This window comes from Mastigoproctus giganteus, chromosome 1, assembly GCF_048544385.1.
Source record: "Mastigoproctus giganteus isolate SK-2022 chromosome 1, ASM4854438v1, whole genome shotgun sequence".
Lineage (NCBI taxonomy): Eukaryota > Metazoa > Arthropoda > Arachnida > Uropygi > Thelyphonidae > Mastigoproctus > Mastigoproctus giganteus.
Window position 1 is genome coordinate 207,344,673 of NC_143575.1, and position 23,490 is coordinate 207,368,162.

Sequence of the window (23,490 nt, forward strand, 5' to 3'; positions counted from 1 at the left end):
TCCTTTTATCCATTGTAGCAACTTACCCTTAATACCATTCTGCTCCAATTTGTACAGTAGTCTTCCATGCGCAACAGTGTCAAAAGCTTTCCTGAAATCCAAGTATATGATATCAAAATTATTTTTTGCATCCAGTTCCTTTGTGACCACATCATAATAACCAATCAAATTTGTCAGACAAGACTTTCCCTTAACAAACCCATGCTGTGTTTGAATTATTGCTGCAGTCTTGTCTAGATGATCCTGCAATGCATCTTTAACCAGCGACTCCATTATTTTACCCGGAACAGAAGTTAAACTAACTGGTCTGTAATTACTCGTGTCACCCTTCGATCCACCTTTGTGAATTGGGGACACATTTGCACATCTCCAGTCCGTGGGAACCTCCCCTGAGTCCAAGGATGCTCTCATAATTATGGCTAAGGGTTTGCTTAGTTGCTTTGCCGCCTCCTTTAAAATAACTGGATAGATCCCATCCACCCCAGGTGCCTTTCTTATGTTTAACTTCAACAATTTCTCCTCCACTTTGCTCTCAGTTATTACAAAATCATTAAGCACACTGCTACAATTTGATAACCTTCTTCCATTTTCAAATTGTAATAATTCCTCATGTGTGAATGTAGATGCAAAATACTCATTCAGTTTGTTTGCTATCTGAGCAGGATCATCAACAGTCGAACCATCGATGTCAAGTGGACCAATCATATTCATCCCCTTCCTTTTAGAGTTTATATAAGTAAAGAAATCCTTGCTGTTTTTCTTAGCATCTTTTGCCAAAGATTTCTCGTAATCCGCCTTCGCCTGCCGAACCTCCTTTGTGATCTGATTACGGACTAGCTTATATCTGCCACAGGCTTCTGCGTCACCTGATAATTTATATGCATCCCATGCATTTTTCTTCTCTGTCACGAGTCTCATTAGTTCATTTGATAACCATTTAGGCCTAAACCTTGAACGATATTTCTTAATCGGTATATAAAGTCTAGTAGCTTCCACGATTAATTCTTTGAATGCTTCCCACTTAGAATTTACTGTTTGTAACATCGTCAGTTGATCCCACTGTACAGAATTTAAAAACTTTCTGAGACCACTGTACTCACCTTTACGGAAGCAAAAACCCTTTCCTTTACCCCTGATGGTAATTATATCTTTAAGTAAATCCCATATCAGTACACTGTGATCACTGCCACCTAGTGGTTCCTTTATCTGCAAATTCTTAATACACGAATGATCACTGCTGATAACCAGATCAAGAGTGTTACTTTCTCTGGTTGCCTCTCGAACATGCTGCTGCAGAAAACAATCATCCAATAAATCCACAAAAGTCTGACTAGTGTGTGAGTGACCAACCCACAAGTTCCAGTCAATATCTGGGAAGTTAAAATCCCCCATTATAAGACATTCTGATTTACTGGCCCACTCTATTTCTCTGTACAATTGTTCATTGTACTCATTCAAGTCATTAGGCCTATAACACACTCCTACTCTTATTTTTCCTTTCGCAGTGCTTATCTCACACCAAACTGACTCAACAGAGCACTGTTCATCTATATTAACTGGGTGCACTTCCTTTGATTTTATGTTTTTCTTAATTAACAGCATAACACCCCCTGCCTTTCTGTCCTGTCTATCCTTTCTGTACACATTGTACTCCCCAAATTCCAGTTCTGCATTCCTTATATCTTTGTGACACCACGTCTCTGCTATCCCAACAATATCTGCCTTTGATGTCTTGACCAACACTTCAAATTCATCAAATTTATTTACTATACTTCTAGCATTGGTATACATGCAAGCATACATGCTCCTATGCCTATTCCTTGTTACCCTAACACATCCCATATACCCAACTATTCCATGATGACTGCCATCCGTCCCTGAAACCCTCAACACCCCTCGCTCCAGGTCGCTTCTTATTCTAATAGAAGTTGTGCAAGAATCACCTTCACCTCTGCCTGCGGTTACTGTTAAACTATTAATCTTTGTATCCCCCCAAACTAGCAGTTTTCCGACCCACCTAACACTGCCTCGATAGCATCAGCAAATATTCTTGCACCCTTTCTATTTAAGTGTATCCCATTCCTGTAGAAGCAATCTCTCCTGTTAACAAGTACAGTCCAGGCTGAAAAAAATTCTACCCCTTGAGCCTTGCACAATCTTTCCGGGGCCGAATTGATCGACAAGGCTCTCATCATGTACTCCCTCCTATCGTGTCTGGGCAGAATTGTAGACACTTTCAAATTCAACCCTATTTCACGGCTTTTTTTCAACAGTGACCTGTACTTGTTGAGTAATTCCGCCGGTCTCCTACTCTTAATATCATTAGTGCCAACGTGTACAACTATATCACCTTTTGTGCCCTTGAAAGATGATATCCGCTCTACAATATCATCAACCTTTGCCCCTGGCAGACATACCCTGGTCCTGTTCCACCTATCCTTTTTTACAAAGGATGTTCCCCGTTACATAAGAAATGAAATGAAGTCCCTATTGAAGGATACAAAGGGATTGAGGACAGCAGCTAAGAGAAAGGAGGAGAGTACCCAACCATGAGGATACTCTCATTTGGGGTATAGGAGGTCTCACCATGTTTTACCTTGATTTGCCTGCTGGCCAGCAATGCATAAAGGATATCAAGAAGTGGAGAAGTTCTGTAAAATGACCCTGAAGAACTATGAAGGCTATTAACTGGGTTAATCCCTCCTCTTCCTTTGTTAAGTGCACATTGCATACATCACATGGTCTCAAACAAGTTAGCAATGATAAAACAATGGTGAAAGAGGTGGTTAAATATTAGCTTTCCTCAAAGAGTTTTAACATATACATGTATATGTTAAAACATAACATAATCTTTAACTTATTTGGGCTCTGTGATATTAGGGACTATCATGTGAAATAGTTTCTATATCTCAGGAACTGACTGTGGATTTCTAATGAAAACCTATAGGAGTATGTAAACAAAATAAGGACTGCAAATTTTTAATATGAACAAATGGAATCCTTCTGGGCCTGCATCACTTCATTTGGGAGGTCATTTATTGCTAAAAATAGCTTCTAGTGTGATCTGTCATCCTTCATTCTAAGAGATGACAACTCTCCCGAAATGTGACATGCAACGGATATGTAGGAGTGGCTTGCTTTTATCTGATATATGCAAACAAGTATGCCACATTTCTCAAGAATATGTGTTTCTAGGTTACAAGGAGTTCAAGAATTATAGTTATATATAGATATATATATGATCAGCTGGCTAAAAGTAAGTGGTGATACTAAAAAATAAAACTGAACTGAATAGATGCATGGCATCGAATTACACTTGATAATAACTTAAATGATTATACTGACAGTAGTATAAACCTAAGTCTTATCAGAGAAGCTAAAAAAAAGTTATCCAGAAGTCGCACATGCAAGGAAATAAAATATGGGGAAATGTCCAGAAATTAAAGCATGTAAGACTACCATGCTGATTCGTTTAATTTACTAGAGTGATATGATAATACACAGTAAGCAGGCGCAGCATAAAATTTTCTACATAATCACCATCAAAGTTTAGATGCTGATCTCACTATTAGAAAAGTGCATAGTAATTCCTCAAATATAACAGTATTATACTAGGAGAAGAATATTCTTACTTGTTTTTTACTAAGACCACATGAACACCAACTATACTTTTTGTCTTCTTTAAGGTATACCAATTTAGGAATCCGCTTGGCTATTTTTCCCTTAATGACTGTTCCAGTCTGTGGTGCTGTTGCTGACATCTGAAGAATAAAATTAATAAAATAATTTCTTGATCACATTTTTGGAGAAATGTGAAAATCAGTTCAACTTAATTTAAATTAATCTTATATCGCTTAATTTTCTAAAAATAGCAAAAAATACTTTTTTTTCCTTCCAAAAGCAAAAATTATTTTTATTTCTCATGATAACTGCAATCAATACACCAATCCAAATATTGAGCATTTCTGTCACAGGTAAAATCAATGCTGGAACTTTAGTACTTGGATCACATTCAGTGCTTCCTGTGATTCTATCTGGCTTTTCATAAATGTCATCAAACTGCAGTTTCATCTTGGAAACAACAAGAAATCGCAAGGAAGCCAGGCCAGGAGAGGAGAATATGAAGGGTAGGGAACTACAGCTAAGGTGCTCTTGGCCAAAAGCTACTGCAAAGGGTTTTGTGCATAGTGTAGCAACTTTTCATGGTGTGGCAATCAATCCAGATTGCATCACTTCTCCAGTTCTGTCCTAACGATCCTTCCTCAAACAACTAAGAAACTCCAAGTAATACTGCTTGATTGACAGATTGTCCTGAAGAAATTAATTCTTAATGAACAATTTCCCTCCTCACTGTCAAAAAAACACAATCCACATGCTCTTCACGTTGGACCAGATCTGTTTTGTTTTTTCAGACATAAAGAAGATGGACTTTTAATATTAGTAATGGCCATATGGTGCAAGGAAGCCTAAAACTTATGTGCAGAAGTGCAAAAAAAAAAAAAAAAAAAAAAAGAAAAGAAAAGTAAAATAATAATAACTAGGGGGCCCACCTTCACACAGTTTTCTAAGTAAAATGCAGGGGTATATGGAGTAAGTCAAATTGGTAAAACTCCAGATTAGGGTACCCTGTCCAACATGGCAGCTAGCAAAACAGTGGGAAAGCAGTGACTGACAAGTTGCGACCGGCCACTGTCCTAGGTTGATATGCCTAGGATGTTCCCCCCCCCCACCTGCTGCCATTTTTAGATCGCGAACTCATTATCCGATTCAAAAACAGCAGGATGGGGGGGATAAACACCCTACCTAAGCTAAGCACCCCTCCTCGATGACACAAAACAATCAGAAAGAAAACGCCTCCACAATAATCATCCAAGTGGGAGGTACCTTCACCTGTCAATCACTTCTTTCCTCCCCATTTTGGATGGGGTACCCTAATCTGGAGCTCAGCCGTCAAATCTTTTCTACTTAAAAGACACACCTGTCGATAAGCACTGATTGATATCTAATCAGGAAATGACCTATGTAATTATTTACCTGTGCATTTGTAAAGCTCGGCATTCTCAAGGTTGAATAAATATCACTATGTAATTATTTACCTGTGTTTGCATAGTTCACTTAGAAAAAGGCCTTTTGCTTCGGGTTCCATAATGCATGTAGAATATTATTGCATCCAAAAGAGCAGGACTAAAATATTTAACTGAAATATTTACAAACTATACAAATATTTAAAATATTTACAAAATACTAAACTATTTACAAATACTGTATACAATATTCATTAATATACAAAAAAATGTTACAATGGAACATCAAATGTTAGACAGGGAAGCACGTGCATGAAGTTGGTGAACATTATGAAGGCAGTTGTCAATAATTAATTGCATTTGTAGTGACGTAACTGCCTCGCCATCTTCTCCCATTGGCTCGAATAAATATCACTAGGAGGAAAACTTTTTTAATGTATAGAGAGATAATAAAATAAAAAAAATAAATAATCAATAAATAATAAAAGAAAAGGAAATAGACAACCCATGCATTTCCCTCCTCCCTTAGGTAACTATCCAGCTCACCTTTAAATTTCCCCAAACTGTCCACCTCAACCACCCATGTAGGTAATTTATAACTTGCTGGCTAAAATAAAAATTTCTGCAATCCAGTCTAATCATCTTCCCCCGTAACTTGAATTAATGGCTCCTAGTTCTAGAATCATTCATAACTGTAAAAATTTCACCCTCATTCACTGTTGCCTCTCAGAGCCTTAAATAACTCACTCAAGTCTCCTAGGTGCCTCCGTAGCTAGGTGGGAAGGAGCAGCAGTGCGTAGCACACGCTTCTTGATTAGACCGGGGTTCGAGCCCATCACCACCAAATACAGAGGATGCAGAAAGGTCAGGGAATGACCACCGCATATTCCTGGAGCAATATGGCCATAGTTGCTAATGCTCCTAAAAACCAAATAACAACAACAACAACAACATCAAGTCTCCTCTAAGGTGCCTATTTTCCAAGCTGTGCAACCCCCATATTCAAAGTTATTCCTCATATGGATGCCTTTTGCTGATCTCACCAGGGGAGTTACCCATCTTTGGACCCTTTCAAGAAGCTCAATGTCTTTTTTTTAGGTGCAGTCTCCACACTTGAACATAGTGTTTCAAGCATGGTCTTAATAATAGTCTTATATGCACCAAGTGTATAAGTTATTTTGGGGTTTCCGTTCCCCAGGTGTAAGACCTTGCAATTTGACTCTTCCTCTGGAAGAGTTGGCTTTCTTTATTGGGATCACAGCCATAAACTCTCCTTTCATCTCCTTCTGTCATTTCTGACATGATATGGCACAGTGGGTTCCTAACCTGGAGCTCAGAACTCAAACACTGATTACCATTAGATTTGCTAAGGGTCGTGAAAATATATTGGCATCCTTCTATTGGTTAATATACTTAATCTCTCACCCATAAATTAACTGTTGGCAGAACCTTTTTGCCAGTATGCACATCAGGTTCTGGTAGCAGTGGCAAGCAGGAGTTTGTCAACAGGTAAAGATTTAATTTTTATGTATTTATCCATATGTATTTATTTATTTATTTATTTTTAATCTCTGTTTTCTATTGTAATCAAAACAGAAATTTAACCTAAAATACTTTAGACTTAAAATTCACAATTATAATTATTGTAATACAATTCAAATTGGATTTTTCTATCACTAACAGCATGGTCTGATGATGGGTATCAGTAAGTTGCCTGAAACGTCACCTTAAATGTATAGTGGTTTGCGCTATAACTTTAAAAAATTATATTATTATTTTCGCATGGTATAAGAATGGTTATTAAATATAGTAATTTATCTTCATGGAAAAAAACCATGTAATGTCTTCCCTAACTATAGAAAAAATTTTCCTCAGCATGGTTAGCTTAAGTCAGTAGATGGATTTTTTTTTTTTTTTTTTTTTTGAAGAGATAGTATTCAATTAAACAGAAAAGGTGCAAGGGATTCTCAAATGTCTTCTCAATTGCCATTGAGAAGACATAAAGGGTTCAGGAAAACTGCTAGTTTGGTGGGGGTAGAGAAGTCAGCAAATGATCGATTCAGGTCAATCATATGGAACAAAGTTGTTGTTATTTGGTTTTTAGGAGCATTAGCAACTAAGGCCATATTGCTCCGGGGATATGTGGTTGTCATTCCCTGACCTTTCCGCATCCTCCGTATTTCGTGGATCATGGGCTCGAACCCCGGCCTAATCAAGAAGCATGTGCTATGCACTGCTGGTCCTGCCCACCTGGCTACGGAGGTGCCGTAGGCCATATTGCTCCAGGGATATGTGGTTGTCATTCCCTGACCTTTCTGCATCCTCCGTATTTCGTGGATCATGGGCTCGAACCCCGGCCTAATCAAGAAGCATGTGCTATGCACTACTGGTCCTGCCCACCTGGCTACGGAGGTGCCGGAACAAAGTTGTACTTGCACCCTCTTTGAAATTGCATGTGTGAAACCACTGATTATACTAAACACTGAAAGTGAACCTAATTGAAGTAAATTTTGACATCATTTTAGGCTTATATGTAAGAAAGAACTAGATACTGTTAGAGGAGATGGGGTGAAAGCGGTAGTGTTTTTTTTTTTTTTTTTTGGCTAGTTCTGTATAAGTTTGCTTTCTTGCATCTTTTGTCACTACTATACTACTACTAATAATAATAATAATATGGAAAAACACTTATAACTATAAGAGGTGCATCAGGGCTGTCAAAAGCATTGAAGTACAGAATTTAATTTGTCTATACAGTAACACCAGAAGTACAGTAAACAAATTAAATGAATTTGAGCTTTTCATCAAATCAACTAATACTAATGCAGTTGGGCTTACAAGACATAGTGCCATTCAGAGTGTGTGTGTGTGTGGTATGGTTGTTTATTGGCGCATTAGCTGCTATGGCTATAGTGCGCCTATTCCTAAGAGTATTATAAAATAATCTAGTTTAAATTAGTTTCAGTTTTGAAGTCTATTACATAAGATGATACAATCCAATTTGTTTTAAAAAGCAGAAAAGTTCGTTAACATTTGCGTCCTCTCTAACGACATGGTATAATGTCAATGGTTCGCGACGTTTAGCCAGATTTTGAAATATTGCAGCTCGATGTTGTTGATACTGTGGACAGTCAATCAGAATGTGTTTGACTGTTAGATGTTCTAAGCAGTGTGGACACTGAGGAGGATCATCGCCCATTAGTAGATGGAGGTGAGTCAGATGGGTGTGTCCTATTCTCATTCGTGTGAGTACCACTTCTTCCCGCCGCACTGCCTGATTGCTGGAGTGCCAGAACTTTGGGTATTGTTTCAGCTGGAAAAGTTTGTTATTCCTTTGGTTATGCCATAATTCTGTCCACTGTGCAATGCATGCTGCTTGAATTAAGATATTATAATCGGGCGCTGGAATAGGGACAGAAGTTAGGTCTGAACTTGGACTTTTGGCAGATGTATCAGCCACTTCATTCCCTTTTATGCCTAAATGTGCTGGAATCCAGCAAAACTTCACCAGTTGTTGACGGTGATAAATCTGCAATAACAAACTCCTGATTTTCATTAAAATATGGTGATTCTTTTGTGATGTATTCTGCATTGCTTTAATTGAGCTGAGAGAGTCAGTATAAACTATATATTTTGCAGATGGATGTAGAGTCAAATTTTCTAGAGCTAACTGTATTGCATACAGTTCTGCTGAAAAGTTGCTATACTCAGGTGGAAGAGAAGCTGATATGATAGCAGAGGGAAACACTGCTGCTGCTCCAACTGTTGACAGAGATTTGGAACCATCCGTATATATCGGCAAGAAGTCAGCATAGGTTTGAATATGGCTAGCATGGAGTTGTTGCATAGTGACAGCCGGTAGACAATTTTTTCCCCATTGAAGAAAATAAGTATCACAGTTCAGTTGAGGAAAGGTAGTCCATGGTAGATGAGAGTAATTCTTTATCTGTTGCCTATTGTGGAGAGGAACATTCCAGTTCTGTGATATTTCAAGGAGCCGTAGGCCAGCTGGTTGGATTTTACTTGGTTTATTTCTGTAGAGATTAATCAGTGGTTGATTAAAAAGGTATGGCTGAATAGGATGCGAATAGCAAGTTTGTATTTTGGCTGCATATTTAAGTAATAACATTTTTCTACGAAGATGCAAAGGGGCCTCATGAGCTTCAATGTATAGGCTCTGAGTTGGAGATGTCCTGTATGCACCAATTGCAATCCGCAGTGCATTATGTTGAATAGGATCCAGCCAGCGTAGCACACTCCTTCGGGCAGAATCATAAACTGGAGCACCATAATCTAAACGGGATCTAATCAGTGCTCTATATAGGAGCAGCAAAGTTGTACGATCTGCTCCCCAAGAGAGGGCAGATAAAGCTCTTAGTATGTTGATCTTTTTAAGACAGGCAGTACGTATTGATTTAACATGCTCAAAGAAATTGAGCTTACTGTCCAGGATTAGTCCCAAAAATTTCATATTGCTGGCAATCGGAATGGTGGAATTTGAAATCCGAAGTTCAGGATCTGCATGCAATTTGCGTTGACAGCAAAAGTGGATCGCAACTGTTTTCTGTTGGGAAAGACGCTATCCATTGAGCTCAGCCCACTTTTGAACTTTATTGAGGGACATCTGCAATTGCCTTTCGATAGATCTCATGTTCTGAGAATGGCAAGAAATAGCAAGATCATCAGCGTACAGGTATGCCTCTACAGTATTTGGGAGTACTTTTGTAATGGAATCAATTCTAAGGGCAAACAATGTTGCACTCAAAACTGATCCTTGCGGTACTCCTTCTTCCTGCGAGAATGTAGCAGAAAGGGAATTTTGATATCTCACCTGGAAAGATCGGCTCTTGAGGAAGTTCCTAATAAATGTGCGTAGGTTGCCTCGTAGACCAAGATTATATAGGTCACTGAGAATGCCATACCGCCAGGTAGTATCAAATGCCTTCTCTATATCAATGGAGACCATGACAAGGTGTTCGTTTTTCACAAAGGCATTGCGAATTTCAGATTCCGCCTTGATCATCAGATCTAGGGATGACTTGTTTTTGCGAAAGCCATGTTGACAATTACTCAGTAGATGTTGAGTTTCAATGATCCAAGTGAGTCGACTATGGATCATTTTTTCCAGAATTTTACCAAGGCAACTTGACAGAGATATTGTTCTGTAACTATTAGAATTGGAAGGATCTTTTCCAGGTTTCAAAAATGCCAAAACTATAGCATGGTGCCAAGAGGTTGGATAAATATTTTCCAGGAAGATCCAGTTAAAAAAGATTAGAAGCAGTTGTAAGTTTTTGTCATCGAGATGCTGCAGCATGACATAATATATGCCATCTGGCCCAGGGGCACTGTTTCGTGTTGTTCTGATGGCCTGTAAAAGTTCACAATATTGCAGAGGCTGATTATAGGGAAGTGATAGTGAGGTTCGAAAGTTGATAGGTCTCTGTTCGGTGGCGGTCTTAATTTTCTGGAATTTTGGAGTGTAATTTGATGCAGCTGATATTTGAGCAAAGGTTTTGCCCAAGGCATGCATTGGCTATATCTAGAGGAGCAGAGAGTTCTTGCCCATTGCAGGAGAGAATTGGAGAAGGAACAGTTGGAAACTTACCAGACAGCTGCCTAATTTTTTTCCATATTAGTCTGGAGTCCGTGTTTCTATTGATAGTTGATGCGAACCTAGTCCAAGAATCTTTCTTGGCCTGCTTTTGAATGTAACGCGCCTTTGCCCTCAGTTTCTTGTAGCTAATTAGATTAGCTGTGGTTGGAAGTCGACGGAATAAATTAAATGCTTTATTTTTTTCCTTCTTTGCTTTTGTGCACTCTTCGTTCCACCAGTAGTTGAAATGCCGTCGGGACGGGGGATTTGATAATGGAGTTGAGTACTTAGCTGCAACTAAAAGACAGGATGTAATATAATCAGTAACTTCATCTATGGGCTGTAATTGAATAGTATTTTTGTCAAGAGTGATTGCTGATTGAAATTTGGCCCAATTGGCTTTAGAGAATTTCCATTTCCTGCAGGGTTCATCTAATGGTGGTTGTGTAGTCAACAGATTACAAACAATTGGAAAATGGTCACTGCCCATGGGATCATCCAGAGTGGACCACTGCATAGCTGAAAACAGTATCGGGGAGCAAATAGATAGGTCAATGGCAGAGGTCTGTCCATAAGGTAACTGTATATGGGTGTGCGAGCCACAGTTAAGAAGAGTGAGGTTTTCTTTTTCCAGTAAAGTTTCAATCAATCTGCCGCATCTGTCTAATTTAGATGAACCCCATAAAGGGTGGTGGCCGTTGAAATCCCCTAGCAGGCAGATAGGGGAGGGTAGCTGTAATAAAAGTTCTTTAAGATCATTATAAGAGTAAGCATGATTTGGTGGGAGATAAACCGAGACTAGAGTTAATGCAGTCTGAGTAATCAGACGCACAGCGACAGCTTCGATTTGGGTTTGGAGAGTAATTTGCTTAGCTGGAATCCTTGTACTAATTAAAATAGCTACACCACCTCGAGCAGAATCGGATGTATTCCGATCTCGTCTATAGACCGAGTAGTTTTTGATGGAAATGGAAATTTGAGGAGTTAAATAGGTTTCTTGCAGGCAGAAACCAACTGGAGAGTAGCGATTAATTAAATAACGGATGTCGTCAATGTTTCCACAAAAGCCTCTGCAATTCCATTGCAAGATGTTAGACATTATTTGAATTTAGAGGAAGAAGCTGTACCTGACGTGGCTGTCTTATGGCGTTCTGGCTTTGGTTTGTCTCTTTTCGGAAAGGAAGGGCGACCAGTGTCCATCTCTTCTTCAGCAAATATTTCCAGAATTGGATCTTCCTGTTTGGATGGATACTCTGCCTCCATCGATTTGTCCTGGATAATCTTTTTCGAAGTAGAACTATCATTATTTGTAGTGGCATTCACTGGCGGAGATTGAGATTTTGCTGGTATTGTGAGAGGCGTATTATTTGCTTGGTCTGTGTGCTTAACGGCACTGGACTGTTGCTGAGAGAGGACAGCCCGAGCCCAGTCAGAGATGGAAGTGTTTGAAGGAACGGTAACATCGGTTTGTGTGGCGAAGGTTTGGTATTTTTTTGTAATATTGGCATAGGTACGGTTAGGTATACTCGGTGCTATTAATTTTCTAGCCTCCTGATAACTAACTCTGTTTTCAACTTTATATTTCACAATTTTTTTCTCTGTTTTCCACCTCTCACATGTCTTAGAGTAGGCCGGATGGTTGCCTTTGCAGTTGGGACAGATCATTTCTTTCGCCGAACAATCACTTTGAATGTGATCGGACGAACCACAGTTGGGACAAACTGGGTTGCTTCTGCATGTTGTTTGAGAGTGGCCATACTTCTGGCATTTATAACATCTCAACGGATTGGGTATAAAAGGACGAGTGCGGCAAAGTAGATATCCAGCTTTTACTGATGAGGGTAGGCTTGGACTGTTGAATGTAAGAATGATATTTCTGGTAGGTGTGAGAATATTGTCTTTTTTTATCTTAATTCTTTTTACACCAATTACATTTTGTTCCTGAAGCTCTTCTTTAATTTCTTCCTCCGTCACATTCATCAGGTCCCAACTAGATATTACACCATTTGATGTATTTAGGGTTGCATGTGGAGTTACTTTCACTGGAATACCAGCGAAAGTTGTCTTTTTCAGTAATTTTTCAGAGTGTCTGCCATTTATAGTTTCAATAAGTAAGTCCCCTGATTGCAGTCTCTTAACCGTTTTGGGAGACCCAGCAATACTTTCCAGGTGTTTTTGGATTAAAAAAGGGGATAGCTTACTGAGAGGCTGGTCAGATAGTGAGTGCATAATTAAGAATGCAGGTATGTCTGTCGCTGAGGGATTGGTTTTCAACCTCTTTGCTTGCGACGAATCATGGTCATTTTCTGTGTTTGGCCGACAGCTCGACGGCTCTAAAGCTGGAAACATACTTTGTTCCATGTTGGCTCCTCTTAGCCCCTGGCAGATGAACTTTTCTGCCAAGGTTACCGGCCCCGCCACGGGGAGGCAGGAGCAGTGCCTGGTGTGACCAAGCGAAAAGTAGTAAGTGGTTAGTAGTAAACTAGAAGAAATAAAGAAAGGTGCCTTTCCTTTCTTGCTCTGTACAAGTGTTTTTGTAACAAGAGCTGTTTTTAAATGAATAGATTTACTAACGTGAAGAACGCAAAATAACTATAAATCACTTTTGAGAAATCGCAGTAATAGCACAGAGAAATCGCTCAGTCACAATCGCTTGGCACCCAGGGCCTGACATTCAGAGATAACAGATGAAGAAACGCTTCAGTGAATATTGTTCAGGAGAAATAGGAAAAGATGGAGGGACATGGAAGTGATACTACTCATAAAAAAACTGCCTGAAAATGGCAAGAATATTCTCTGAGTCAGAACAAAGTAATGATGTTGTGAAATGACTTTTGATAAAGGGAAGATAACAGTTTAGATATGTTACAGGTAAAATAACTCTAAGGAGCATGACAAAAATCTCTTTAGGCAAACTAATGGTTAAGTAAGTAAAATTATCTCATTATGGGCGACTTCCTCTTATAGTCAGGAATACATAAATCAGAAATATACTATAGGTAACCTTAACTATTAATGTGCCCCCGATTTACACGGTTTATTTGAAAGAGCAACCGCAAAGCTTAGGTGAGGCAAACAATTTTTGAAGACTGGTTCAAAAATTATTTTTGTCCATCGGCTAAGGATTGTTGCTCTAAAATTGGTGTTGAACCTCGAGCTTTACTGTTATTAGATAACGCTTCTGGCCATCCTCTTAATTTGGAATCACTTAGTGATTTTCCAACTCAAATTGAATTCCTACCTCACAACACAACATCAATTTTGCAGCCTACAGATCAAGAAGTAATAGCCATGTTCAAGACATACTATTTTAGATGAACATTTCAACAGTTAATTGCAGACACTGATTATTATTATTAGCTATATGGCACAAGGAAGCCTGAGGCTTATGCTGCATCAGCCAAAAAAAAAAAAAAAATTCCGAGTTACCCTGAGAGAGAGTCAAAAGTAGAAGGGAATCACCAAGAAAGAGAACAATGATTATATCCAGCTCAGGACTGTGGGTGTGCCAAGCCCATACTCACTACATGTGAGCCCCTGCAAGACAATGATAGTATGAGAGAGAGAGAGGTGGAAAAAATTCAGCAACCTACAGGCAATTCGTAGCGTAGATGACTCATGGAAAGAAGTTTCAACATCCTGCTTAAAAGAAGTAGGGAAAAAATTATTCCCAGAAAATGAAGAGAGCTCATCCTCAGATACAAGTCCCAGAATTGTTGAAGAGATTAGTAACATGGCTACCGAAGCAGGAATCAACGGTGTAATAATGGATGATCTGAATGAATTACTAAGTGCCCACAGTCAACCTTTGACAAATGAAGGGCTGCAAGACCTAGAATTTAATGCAGTATTCATAGAAAAAGAATCTGAATCGATGCCACAAAAATCACTGTCAATTCAAATCGTAGAAGAAGCTCTATTGCTGCATGATCAATGCATGAATTTGTTAGAGGAGCGTGACAGTGATTTTGCGAGGGTAGTTGAAGTTAGATGAGGTTGCGATCAGATGATGGACTGTTATAAGCAAATTTTACTAAAAAAAATGTAGGCAAACGAGGCAGACCACGTTGGATTCATATTTTTGAAAATAAATCTGCTACAACATGAATGGGTTCTATGTGATTTTTGTTCTAAGTTATTTTGATAACTGCAATATGTATGTAATTAAAATTTGTATTTATGTGAACTTTAAATAAAAGTTTTGTATTATTTCATTGTATTTTGAATAAAAATGATTTGCTTCAAGATATTTTGTACACTGCTCTAATATGAGAAAAGAAAAAAAAATCAATCAAAAGATGTTTAAAAAAAAAAAAAAAAAAAAAACAGTATCCCCGATTTACACAGGAATTCACTTTACGTGGATTTCTTGAACATCTATCCCGTCCATAAAATGGGGGTTGCCTGTACATGGTAACATTTTTTTAAAAAAAACTGAATGACTGGTATTTACCACAGCATGTCTGAAAGAGTATCATTTGCACGATTACTGTGACAGGCACAATTTGGCCTCAGTTGCCCTTGTGCCAATAAACTTCCATTTAAACCAACCAACCTGAAAGAGTAAAGGGGACTCTAATACTCTTGATCTGGTTCTCAGTAAGGAACCTAACTGTATCAAAAACTTGGCAGGGTAGGACCAATAGCAAGAAGTGATCATAATATCACAAAATGGGTTTTATCTAAAGAAACCTATGTGTTCAAAGGTAGAGGTAAGGGCTACAATTTCAAGAGAAGGAAAGAGATATTTCTGAGATATTTATAATGGAAGAGATATTTCTGGGGCTCAGTTAACTGAAGAGGGTGTTAACTGTTAACTCAGTTAACTGTCTGGTGTCAGATGCAAATATGTTATGGGAAATATTCAGGGAATTTATCTTCAAATTCATAAATGTATTAGTACCAGTGATCAAACGTTTAAGCAAGAGAAACTAGCATGGGACAGTTGCAGACAATCACGTGTCTGGTGTCAGATGCAAATATGTTATGGGAAATATTCAGGGAATTTATCTTCAAATTCATAAATGTATTAGCACCAGTGATCAAACGTTTAAGCAAGAGAAACTAGCATGGGACAGTTGCAGACAATCACGTGACTTTGATTTGTATAAGCATTGTATATCGAAAGAACAAAATTCACGGGATATCTGGTTCCTGGGCAACTCAACACTGTCACCCTCTTGCTAGTGGACAAACCCACCGCTTGGAAGGTACATAGGTACACTGCATCACTACATTCACATAGACAGTAATTCGATGTCAATATGGATAAATGTTGTGATTTAACCAACCTTGAAAGAGGGATGATAGTAGGTATCCAACACATGGGTTACTCTATCGTGGAGGTGGTACAGAAATTGCACTATCCCCGCTTGACAGCATCAAGGGTATATTGGAAATATGGCATTTCCAGAATAACATCCCATCGTGAACAGTGCTGTGGGCAGAGAAAGGTGGTGGATGAACGTGGCCATCGACATCTGTCTCACAATGTTTCAGCCAACCGGAGAGTGACAGTGGCACAAATCACTGCAAACTTCAACGAGGGAGGTACCAGAAATGTCTCCATCAAGACCATCAGGCAATCGTTAGCCATAATAGGTTATGGGAGCTGCTGACCCACCAGAGTCCCATTGCTAACACCACAATACAGGACTCTATGCCTTAATTGGGCAAAAGAACATTGGCACTGGACCTTAAATGATTGGATGCAGGTCTCCTGGTCCGATGAGTCCCGTTTCCAGTTATTTCCAGCATGTGGGAGGGTGCACACCTGGTGGAAACTGCACGAAGCCATGCACCAGTCATGTCAACAAGGAACCATTCAGGCAGGTGGACGGTCAGTAATGGTCTGAGGCGTGTTCAATTGGCATACACTGGGACCTCTGGTACATCTAGACGCATCTCTGAAAGGGTTCAAGTTACGTGTCCATCCTTGCAGACCATCTGCATCCCTTCATGGTCATCGTGCACCCAAAGGTAATGGACTCTTCCAGCAGGACAATGCATCTCTCCACAGAGCCGTGGTGACTAGAACATAGTTCGAAGAGCATTCTGCAGATTTTACCACCATGGAATAGCCCCCCCCCCATGGAGCATCTTTGAGATGCTGTGGAAAGATCCGTTCAAGCTTTGGAGCCTCCACCCAGGAATGCAATGAAATTATGGACAGCGGTGCAGCAAGCATGGATGGAAATACATGTGCTTTAGTAAATTAGTGGACTCAATGCCTCACCATGTGACTTATCCAGTCAAAGATGGCCTACCCTTTACTAGGTAGGTATCCCACGATTTCTGTCCACTCAGTGTAAAAGAATATGTAACAAAGCCACTGACAGAGTATGATAGGTGAAAGCCAATTATGAAAAAGTACTAGCAAGAGATAACAGGGTTAGGGAGTTCTTATGAACTAACATAACTTCTCGGTACGTGGGACAGTGGTCGGATAAGTTTTACAAGTAAACCTAAGTTGTAAAATGGTAATCCCTTTAGCTTTCTTAATTTGTGCATCAGCACTAATTGCCTAAAGACCAGAAGTACGAACAGTGTGTACCAAGTTAAATCTCTCGTAATCCATTCGTTATATGAAAATTTTCTTCTCTCAACCAAACCTATTTTAAAAGTAATTTCCAATGGGGAATTCAAAAATATCGCCATAAAGGAGTTCATTAAACAGAGGTCTGACTGAGGAATTTAAAATTCCAAAATTTATTATAAAGTTTTATACAGAAAATATCTTAACAATAGACAGTGGAAAATGCAAATTTAGTTAAATAACTTCAAGTGTATTTGAATAATACGTAAACATGCGAAAAAAAATTTACCGAATATTTCAAATTACGAAATATATATATATTTAATAAAATTCAGTAGTGCAGGTGTTTGCTGGCTTTTACTTGTAACAGGAAGTACCACTTTCTCAGTGAACTCCCATAATGCTGTCCTTATGACGTGAGGCTAATGATATTGTAAGGAGAGCATTATAGGAGTTCACTGAAGAAGTGGTACAGGAAGTAACACAAAATGTGTGAGAATAATCTGTAATTCTTTAAGAAACTAAAGGCAGATCACACTTCATGCAGGTTTAAGTGCTCATTATTTCATCAATTTCCAGTTCCTGCTGCTATAAGAAACTGAGTGTTCCACAATACTATCAATAATATTTTTTCAGCATTGTCAATTTCGTCAGAATTTTTTCAATGTTTTTTAATTCTAGTACCAGAATATTTTTGGTAAAGTACATTAAACTTTCTGATTGGTCTGATATAAAGGGTGTTTCAATTTGAAAAGCACCGGGGTCTATCTCACTTATTTTTAGGTTTAGACTATTTATTGTCCAAATATTTTTTTGATGTATTTGAACTTAAATTTTTGAATTTGATGTTAAAATTGGACCATGAATTACCAATTAGATTTTACAATTTCTAAATTTAAAATTTTCCTAATCCACTAATTTTTTCTTAAGGGAAAATTTGTTCTCCATTTTCCATTTAGTCTAAAAATGTCATTGGTATACTTCTGAAATGAACATAAACTAATTTTATTTGAAGGAAAAAAATAACACACAACAGTTATCTGTAACATTTATTTTTCAGTGTGCACATTTAGTTGTAGAACACAAATTATCCTCACTTAGCCAGGCTATGTGAGGGTAGTTTGTGTTGTCTCTTCCTCACGCTAAAACTGCTTTATCCCCCCCACCTTCAAATAAAATCACATTCATTTTGCAAGACTGATTTAATTTCATCTTTAAAGTTCTCATCTACAGGGTGTTTCAAAAACAGCTTTACAACTTTGAAAGAGTATATAAATTTATTTAGAGGACATACATAATATTTATTTTGAAATACCAGAATGTAGCAATACACTTCAAGTGTAATGCATGTCGGCTATAGTACTCAATACTACCACCACGAGTGCTCCTGGGCAGTTGAGATCAAGATGGCGACTTTCACAGGTGCAGAGGGGGGCTCATCATGTGTTTTGGTTTGAAGAAATGAAGTCTGCTACAGAAGTTCAAAGGAAGTTTTGCACTCAGTATCGCAAGGAACCCTCCAGTAGGCCTACAATGTACACGTGGCACAAGAATTCTGTTGAGACCAGGTGCTCTGTGCATCATGCCAAGTCACCCATGTATTCCTGACCATTCTCTTTCTTGGGGATTCCCTTCATTTTCTTCTGACACACACACACACACACACACACACACACACACACACACACACACACACACACACACACACACACACACACACACACACACGAGTAACTCAGGATTTTTTTTTTTTTTTTTTTGCTGGTGCAGCAAAAGCCTCAGGCTTCCTTGCACCATATGGCTAATTATAATAATAAAATAATAATTACCGGTACTGTGTATCTAGACATGCTCCAACAGTTCAGGGACTCACATCTGGTGAGTATGGGCTTGGCACACCCAGTGTCCTGAGCTGGATATCATACTTCTTCGATTTTTCTTTTTTTTTTTTTTGGCTGGTGCGGCATAAGCCTCAGGCTTCCTTGCACCATATAGCTAATAATAATAATTCCTCATTCCACAAATTGATGAAGATGACCAAGAAGGACACATTCACATCCAGCAAGATGGCGTAACCCCTTATCATTACCTCGGAGAATTGCGCTAGCACATCAACACCCGTTTCCCAGGTTGGTGGATTGGTCAAGGGGTGCCAATAGCATGCCCACCTTGTTCTCCGGATTTTACACCTATGGATTTTTTTCTTATGGGGATTTGTTAAATATCTAGTGTACATACTACCCATACCTGCAAATGCCGGTGAGCTCCAAACTCGAATTACCACCACAATTGCAGAAGTGATGCCAGAGATGCTATGCCACATGTAGCAAGAAATTGACTACAGGTGGGATTGTCTGCTGCACTACAAATCCGTGATGCGGCAGACAATGCCGTAATGCCATATCTCCTGTATACACCATATTTACCATATTCAAATTTTGCATCCAAAATATCAGATCAATACGATGTTTCCGATAGTCCAATTACAACAGCATTAGTTGATTTAACCACAATTTGTATTCAGTATTAGCCCCAGGTTTCTGCTATACCAGTCAAAAAATACTGTGTGTGCACGTGCACGCATATGTGTGTGTTTACAGCCACTCCCTGACTTAGTAATACTCGACTTACTAAGCCAGGGAAATTGGAATTTTTTTGTCAGCCAGTGCAAACTTAAAAAAATTGTGGAAACGTATTTTGCATCACATAGGAATAAATGGAGGTATCGTGAAAATATAATGTGAACCCAATAACACATTTTTTTCGGTAATTCCAAGACCTCTGAAAATTTAAATTTTTGCTATATAACTAAGCTATTTATCTCTATAAAAGATGATTTTTATAATGGAAATTGCCCTACACTTTCATTATCACATGTTCTGTTATAAGAATCAATTTTGAATGCCGTTGTGTGATATTTTTCGAAAACACAATTCTGAAGGTCACTACCATAAAACAATAAAAACAATTTGCACTTTCCAGTATATTGGGCTTTTCTGTTAGCACAATCTATTATAAACGGGTAGTAAACTCGATCTTATTGCATTTGCGATAATATCGATAACTGGAATTCTGTGGGTTTTTACGTTACAGTATCATTATTATTATTAGCCATATGGTGCAAGGAAGCCTGAGGCTTGTGCTGCACCAGCCAAAAAAAACAATTTGAGTCACCCTGAGAGAGAGAGAGAGAGAGAGAGAGAGAGAGAGAGAGAGAGAGAGAGAGAGAGAGAGAGAGAGAAGGGTATCACAAAAAAAGAGAAGAATGATGATATCCAGCTCAGGATCCTGGGTGTGCCAAGCCCATACTCACCAGATGTGAGCCCCTAGGGTACAATTATGGTGAAATGAGCCCTTCTCTGAAATTTTCAATCATATAATTAAATTTTCAAAATCTTCTCTTCACTCCTATTTACTTATTAAAATGGTGAAGGAAAAAGGACCACGGAAAGTGTAGGTGCTTGCAGTGCTAAGAAACGAAACAAAATTGATTTAGAAATGAAGATGATTAATTAAGAATTATGAAGCAGGACAAAGTTTGTCTGCATGGAATTACATCTCACTGCTTCAACAGTGAATACTATTTTAAGGGACAGTGGACGTATAAAAGAATATGTCAAAGGATCAATGCATTTAAGATCAACAGTGATCACAAAACAGCATTCAGGTGCTATATCGAAGATGGAAAAGCTATTAATAATATGGAAAATCAGATTCAGAAACAAGTGCCCCTGAGTGCAATTGCCATTCAAGCAAAAGTAAGAAGTATTTATGAAGATATAAGGATAAGTACGACAAACCCCAAGCCAAGTTTGTGGCAAGTAAAGGGTGGTTTAATAGGTTCAAGCACCGTGCTGGTTTCCAAAACATTAACATATGCAGTGAAGTCGCCAGTGCCGATTCTGCAGCTGCAGAGAAATTGTGATGTTTTCAAAAAAATCCCCTTCTAAATCTCCACAGCCCTCAACTTCCACAGCGGCGTGCTTATCAGCTGGAGAGCTAATTCTGGCAACAATGCTCGAAAGGTAAAACTTGCTGACGTTATGCCTGTCTCTTCTTTGTAATTTTATAATTTTTACATTTTTGTAATTTTGTACACTTTTGTAATTTTTCCTGCGCATGAGATAAAAAAATTGAATAAATAATTCTTACATATATTCATTAAACATTTATTTTTTGCTTCAATCAAATTAGCTTCAAATTTGAGTGCTGCATAAGCATTTAGGGCAATTCCGACTTACACAGAGCTCAGTGGAATGCAAGCCTTACGTAAGTCGTGGAGTGGCTGTATACTGCATATATTTTGGCTGATGAAGCAGAAGCCTGGGGCTTCCTTACACTATATGAATACAATTTCAACTCATTGGGAGGAGTGGAGAAGTTGGATTAAAGAAAATAAACCATATGAATGCCTCAAAAAAGTGTTAGGTAGCAGAGGAAACTTTTATTTTACTTAATGGACATTGTAATAGTATATGTACACATGTATGAGAAAAGTAATGGACAAACAAATCACTCTTAGAATTTTGGCACAGCATGATCCATGGACTGTTAGAAAAGTAAACAGTGGAGAAGACACCTTTTTAAGGAGGAGGGAGAATGGAGACAGACCTACCTTCTCATTTTGTATAAAAGCACTTTCCTGCGCATATTCCACCAACTACAAAGAAGCTTCAAAGCACTATGTGCCACATATGTACAAGAAGGAAACAAAGGTAGGAATGTAAGAAGTGTGGGGCTGTTATTATTGTTATTATTTGGTTTTTAGGAGCATTAGCAACTAAGGCCATATTGCTCCGGGATATGCGGTGGTCATTCCCTGACCTTTCCGCATCCTCCGTATTTGGTGGTGACAGGCTCGAACCCTGGTCTAATCAAGAAGCGTGTGCTACGCACTGCTGCTCCTTCCCACCTGGCTACAGAGGCGCCAAGAAGTGTGGGGCATCCTTCTATATCCAGAAGTTTGTTTCAAAGTATATCACACCAAAGAAAGTATCAAACTTTGCATTTGACAATAAGATGTTTGTAATATTGTTCTAGAATTGAACATTACTAATAAAAATTGTTGTATGCACTAAAATGTGGAAATTGTGTTCTTTTAATGCAGCAGTGGTGGCACACAACTTTCTTTTTAATTTCAGTAAAATCTTTCGGTTTTTTTTTTTTTTTTTTGAATTCTGCTTAAACACTGCCAATATTTCATCTTTTCTTAATGGATCACAGTACTTATTATATGTACTTTTCAAATTTTAATAAAAAATTAAAAACTTTTAAACATGTGTCTTAAAAATTTTATTTAAAAAAAAAACATTAGTCTCTTCCAGTTTCAGTTTAAAAGACGGTTGTTAAGTGCATGAAACTTCAAACGTGCATGAATTTATTCTTATTATACATAAATATTATTAAAACATATTATATATATTTGATATGATTAGTTATTATTGTTAGTTGCTTCTGTTTTCAGGTTTATTTCAAATATGGTACACTTCACAGCATGAAAATTTGAAACTACATATCGTGCTTCCTGCAAAATAGCAACAGTCTTGAGAAAATATTGGGATTTTTTTTTCTGTCTTTACTAATGTGAAAACAATAAAAAGTCTTTCAAAAATAACTAGGGTAAGACTCTAGGTTTTTATTAACTAGTGGGAAAAGAAAAACAAATGTGAAACTATAAACAAACACTTCATAGGCAGTTTGGTACCATCCTATGAGGGGGAATGAGGCAACTAAGATATTAAGTAAACTTTCCGAAGTTGAAACGTTGACAGATTTGGAAACCACGTCGAGGCTTTCACTGTGAAGAAAACATTCCAAAATATAATTGCATACCGGCCAATAATTAAAAAAAAAAAAAAAAAAAAAAACTGTATGCATTATATCATCAATCTCCAACGAAACAGCGCGAATTAAAGATGATTGCTAAAGAACTTGATGTGGAAACTATAAAGATTGGTTGTGTGTTCGGGCCATGATGTGCAGCTTGCAGATGGCAATTGAAAGTTGGAGGAGTTATCCCGCTTTGTGCAAACATTTTGAATCAAAAGTTAAATAGTCTGAATTGTTAAACCAACTTTTAAATCTAGAATTTCTTAATGATTTAGCACTAATGATCGACATCCTGCAGGAGCTCTCTTACCTTTCAGAAGATTTACAAAGTGGCAGCATCACTATAGTAAAAGCAGATAAATTAATTAGTCTATCAATGCTATTGCTAATTTGAAAAATTTTGAAGGAAATTATGAAGCTAAAATTGAGAGCATGTTGAAGTTGAAAGAATTTGAAGGAATTAAAATCAAAAGTAAGAACACATTTAACTTATCCTTATTAAGGATAAG

At 38.1% G+C, this 23,490-nt stretch overlaps 1 protein-coding gene across 1 annotated transcript in view; it reads right to left on the minus strand.

Moving 5' to 3' along the window:
• The window catches only part of LOC150091477 (uncharacterized), a 317,989-nt gene that overhangs the window by 36,197 nt on the left and 258,302 nt on the right, over window positions 1-23,490 (minus strand). The window contains exon 5 of the mRNA XM_090375829.1: window positions 3,633-3,761. Within this exon, the coding sequence (XP_090231955.1) occupies window positions 3,633-3,761 (129 nt within the window). The remainder of the gene's footprint in view (window positions 1-3,632; window positions 3,762-23,490) is intronic.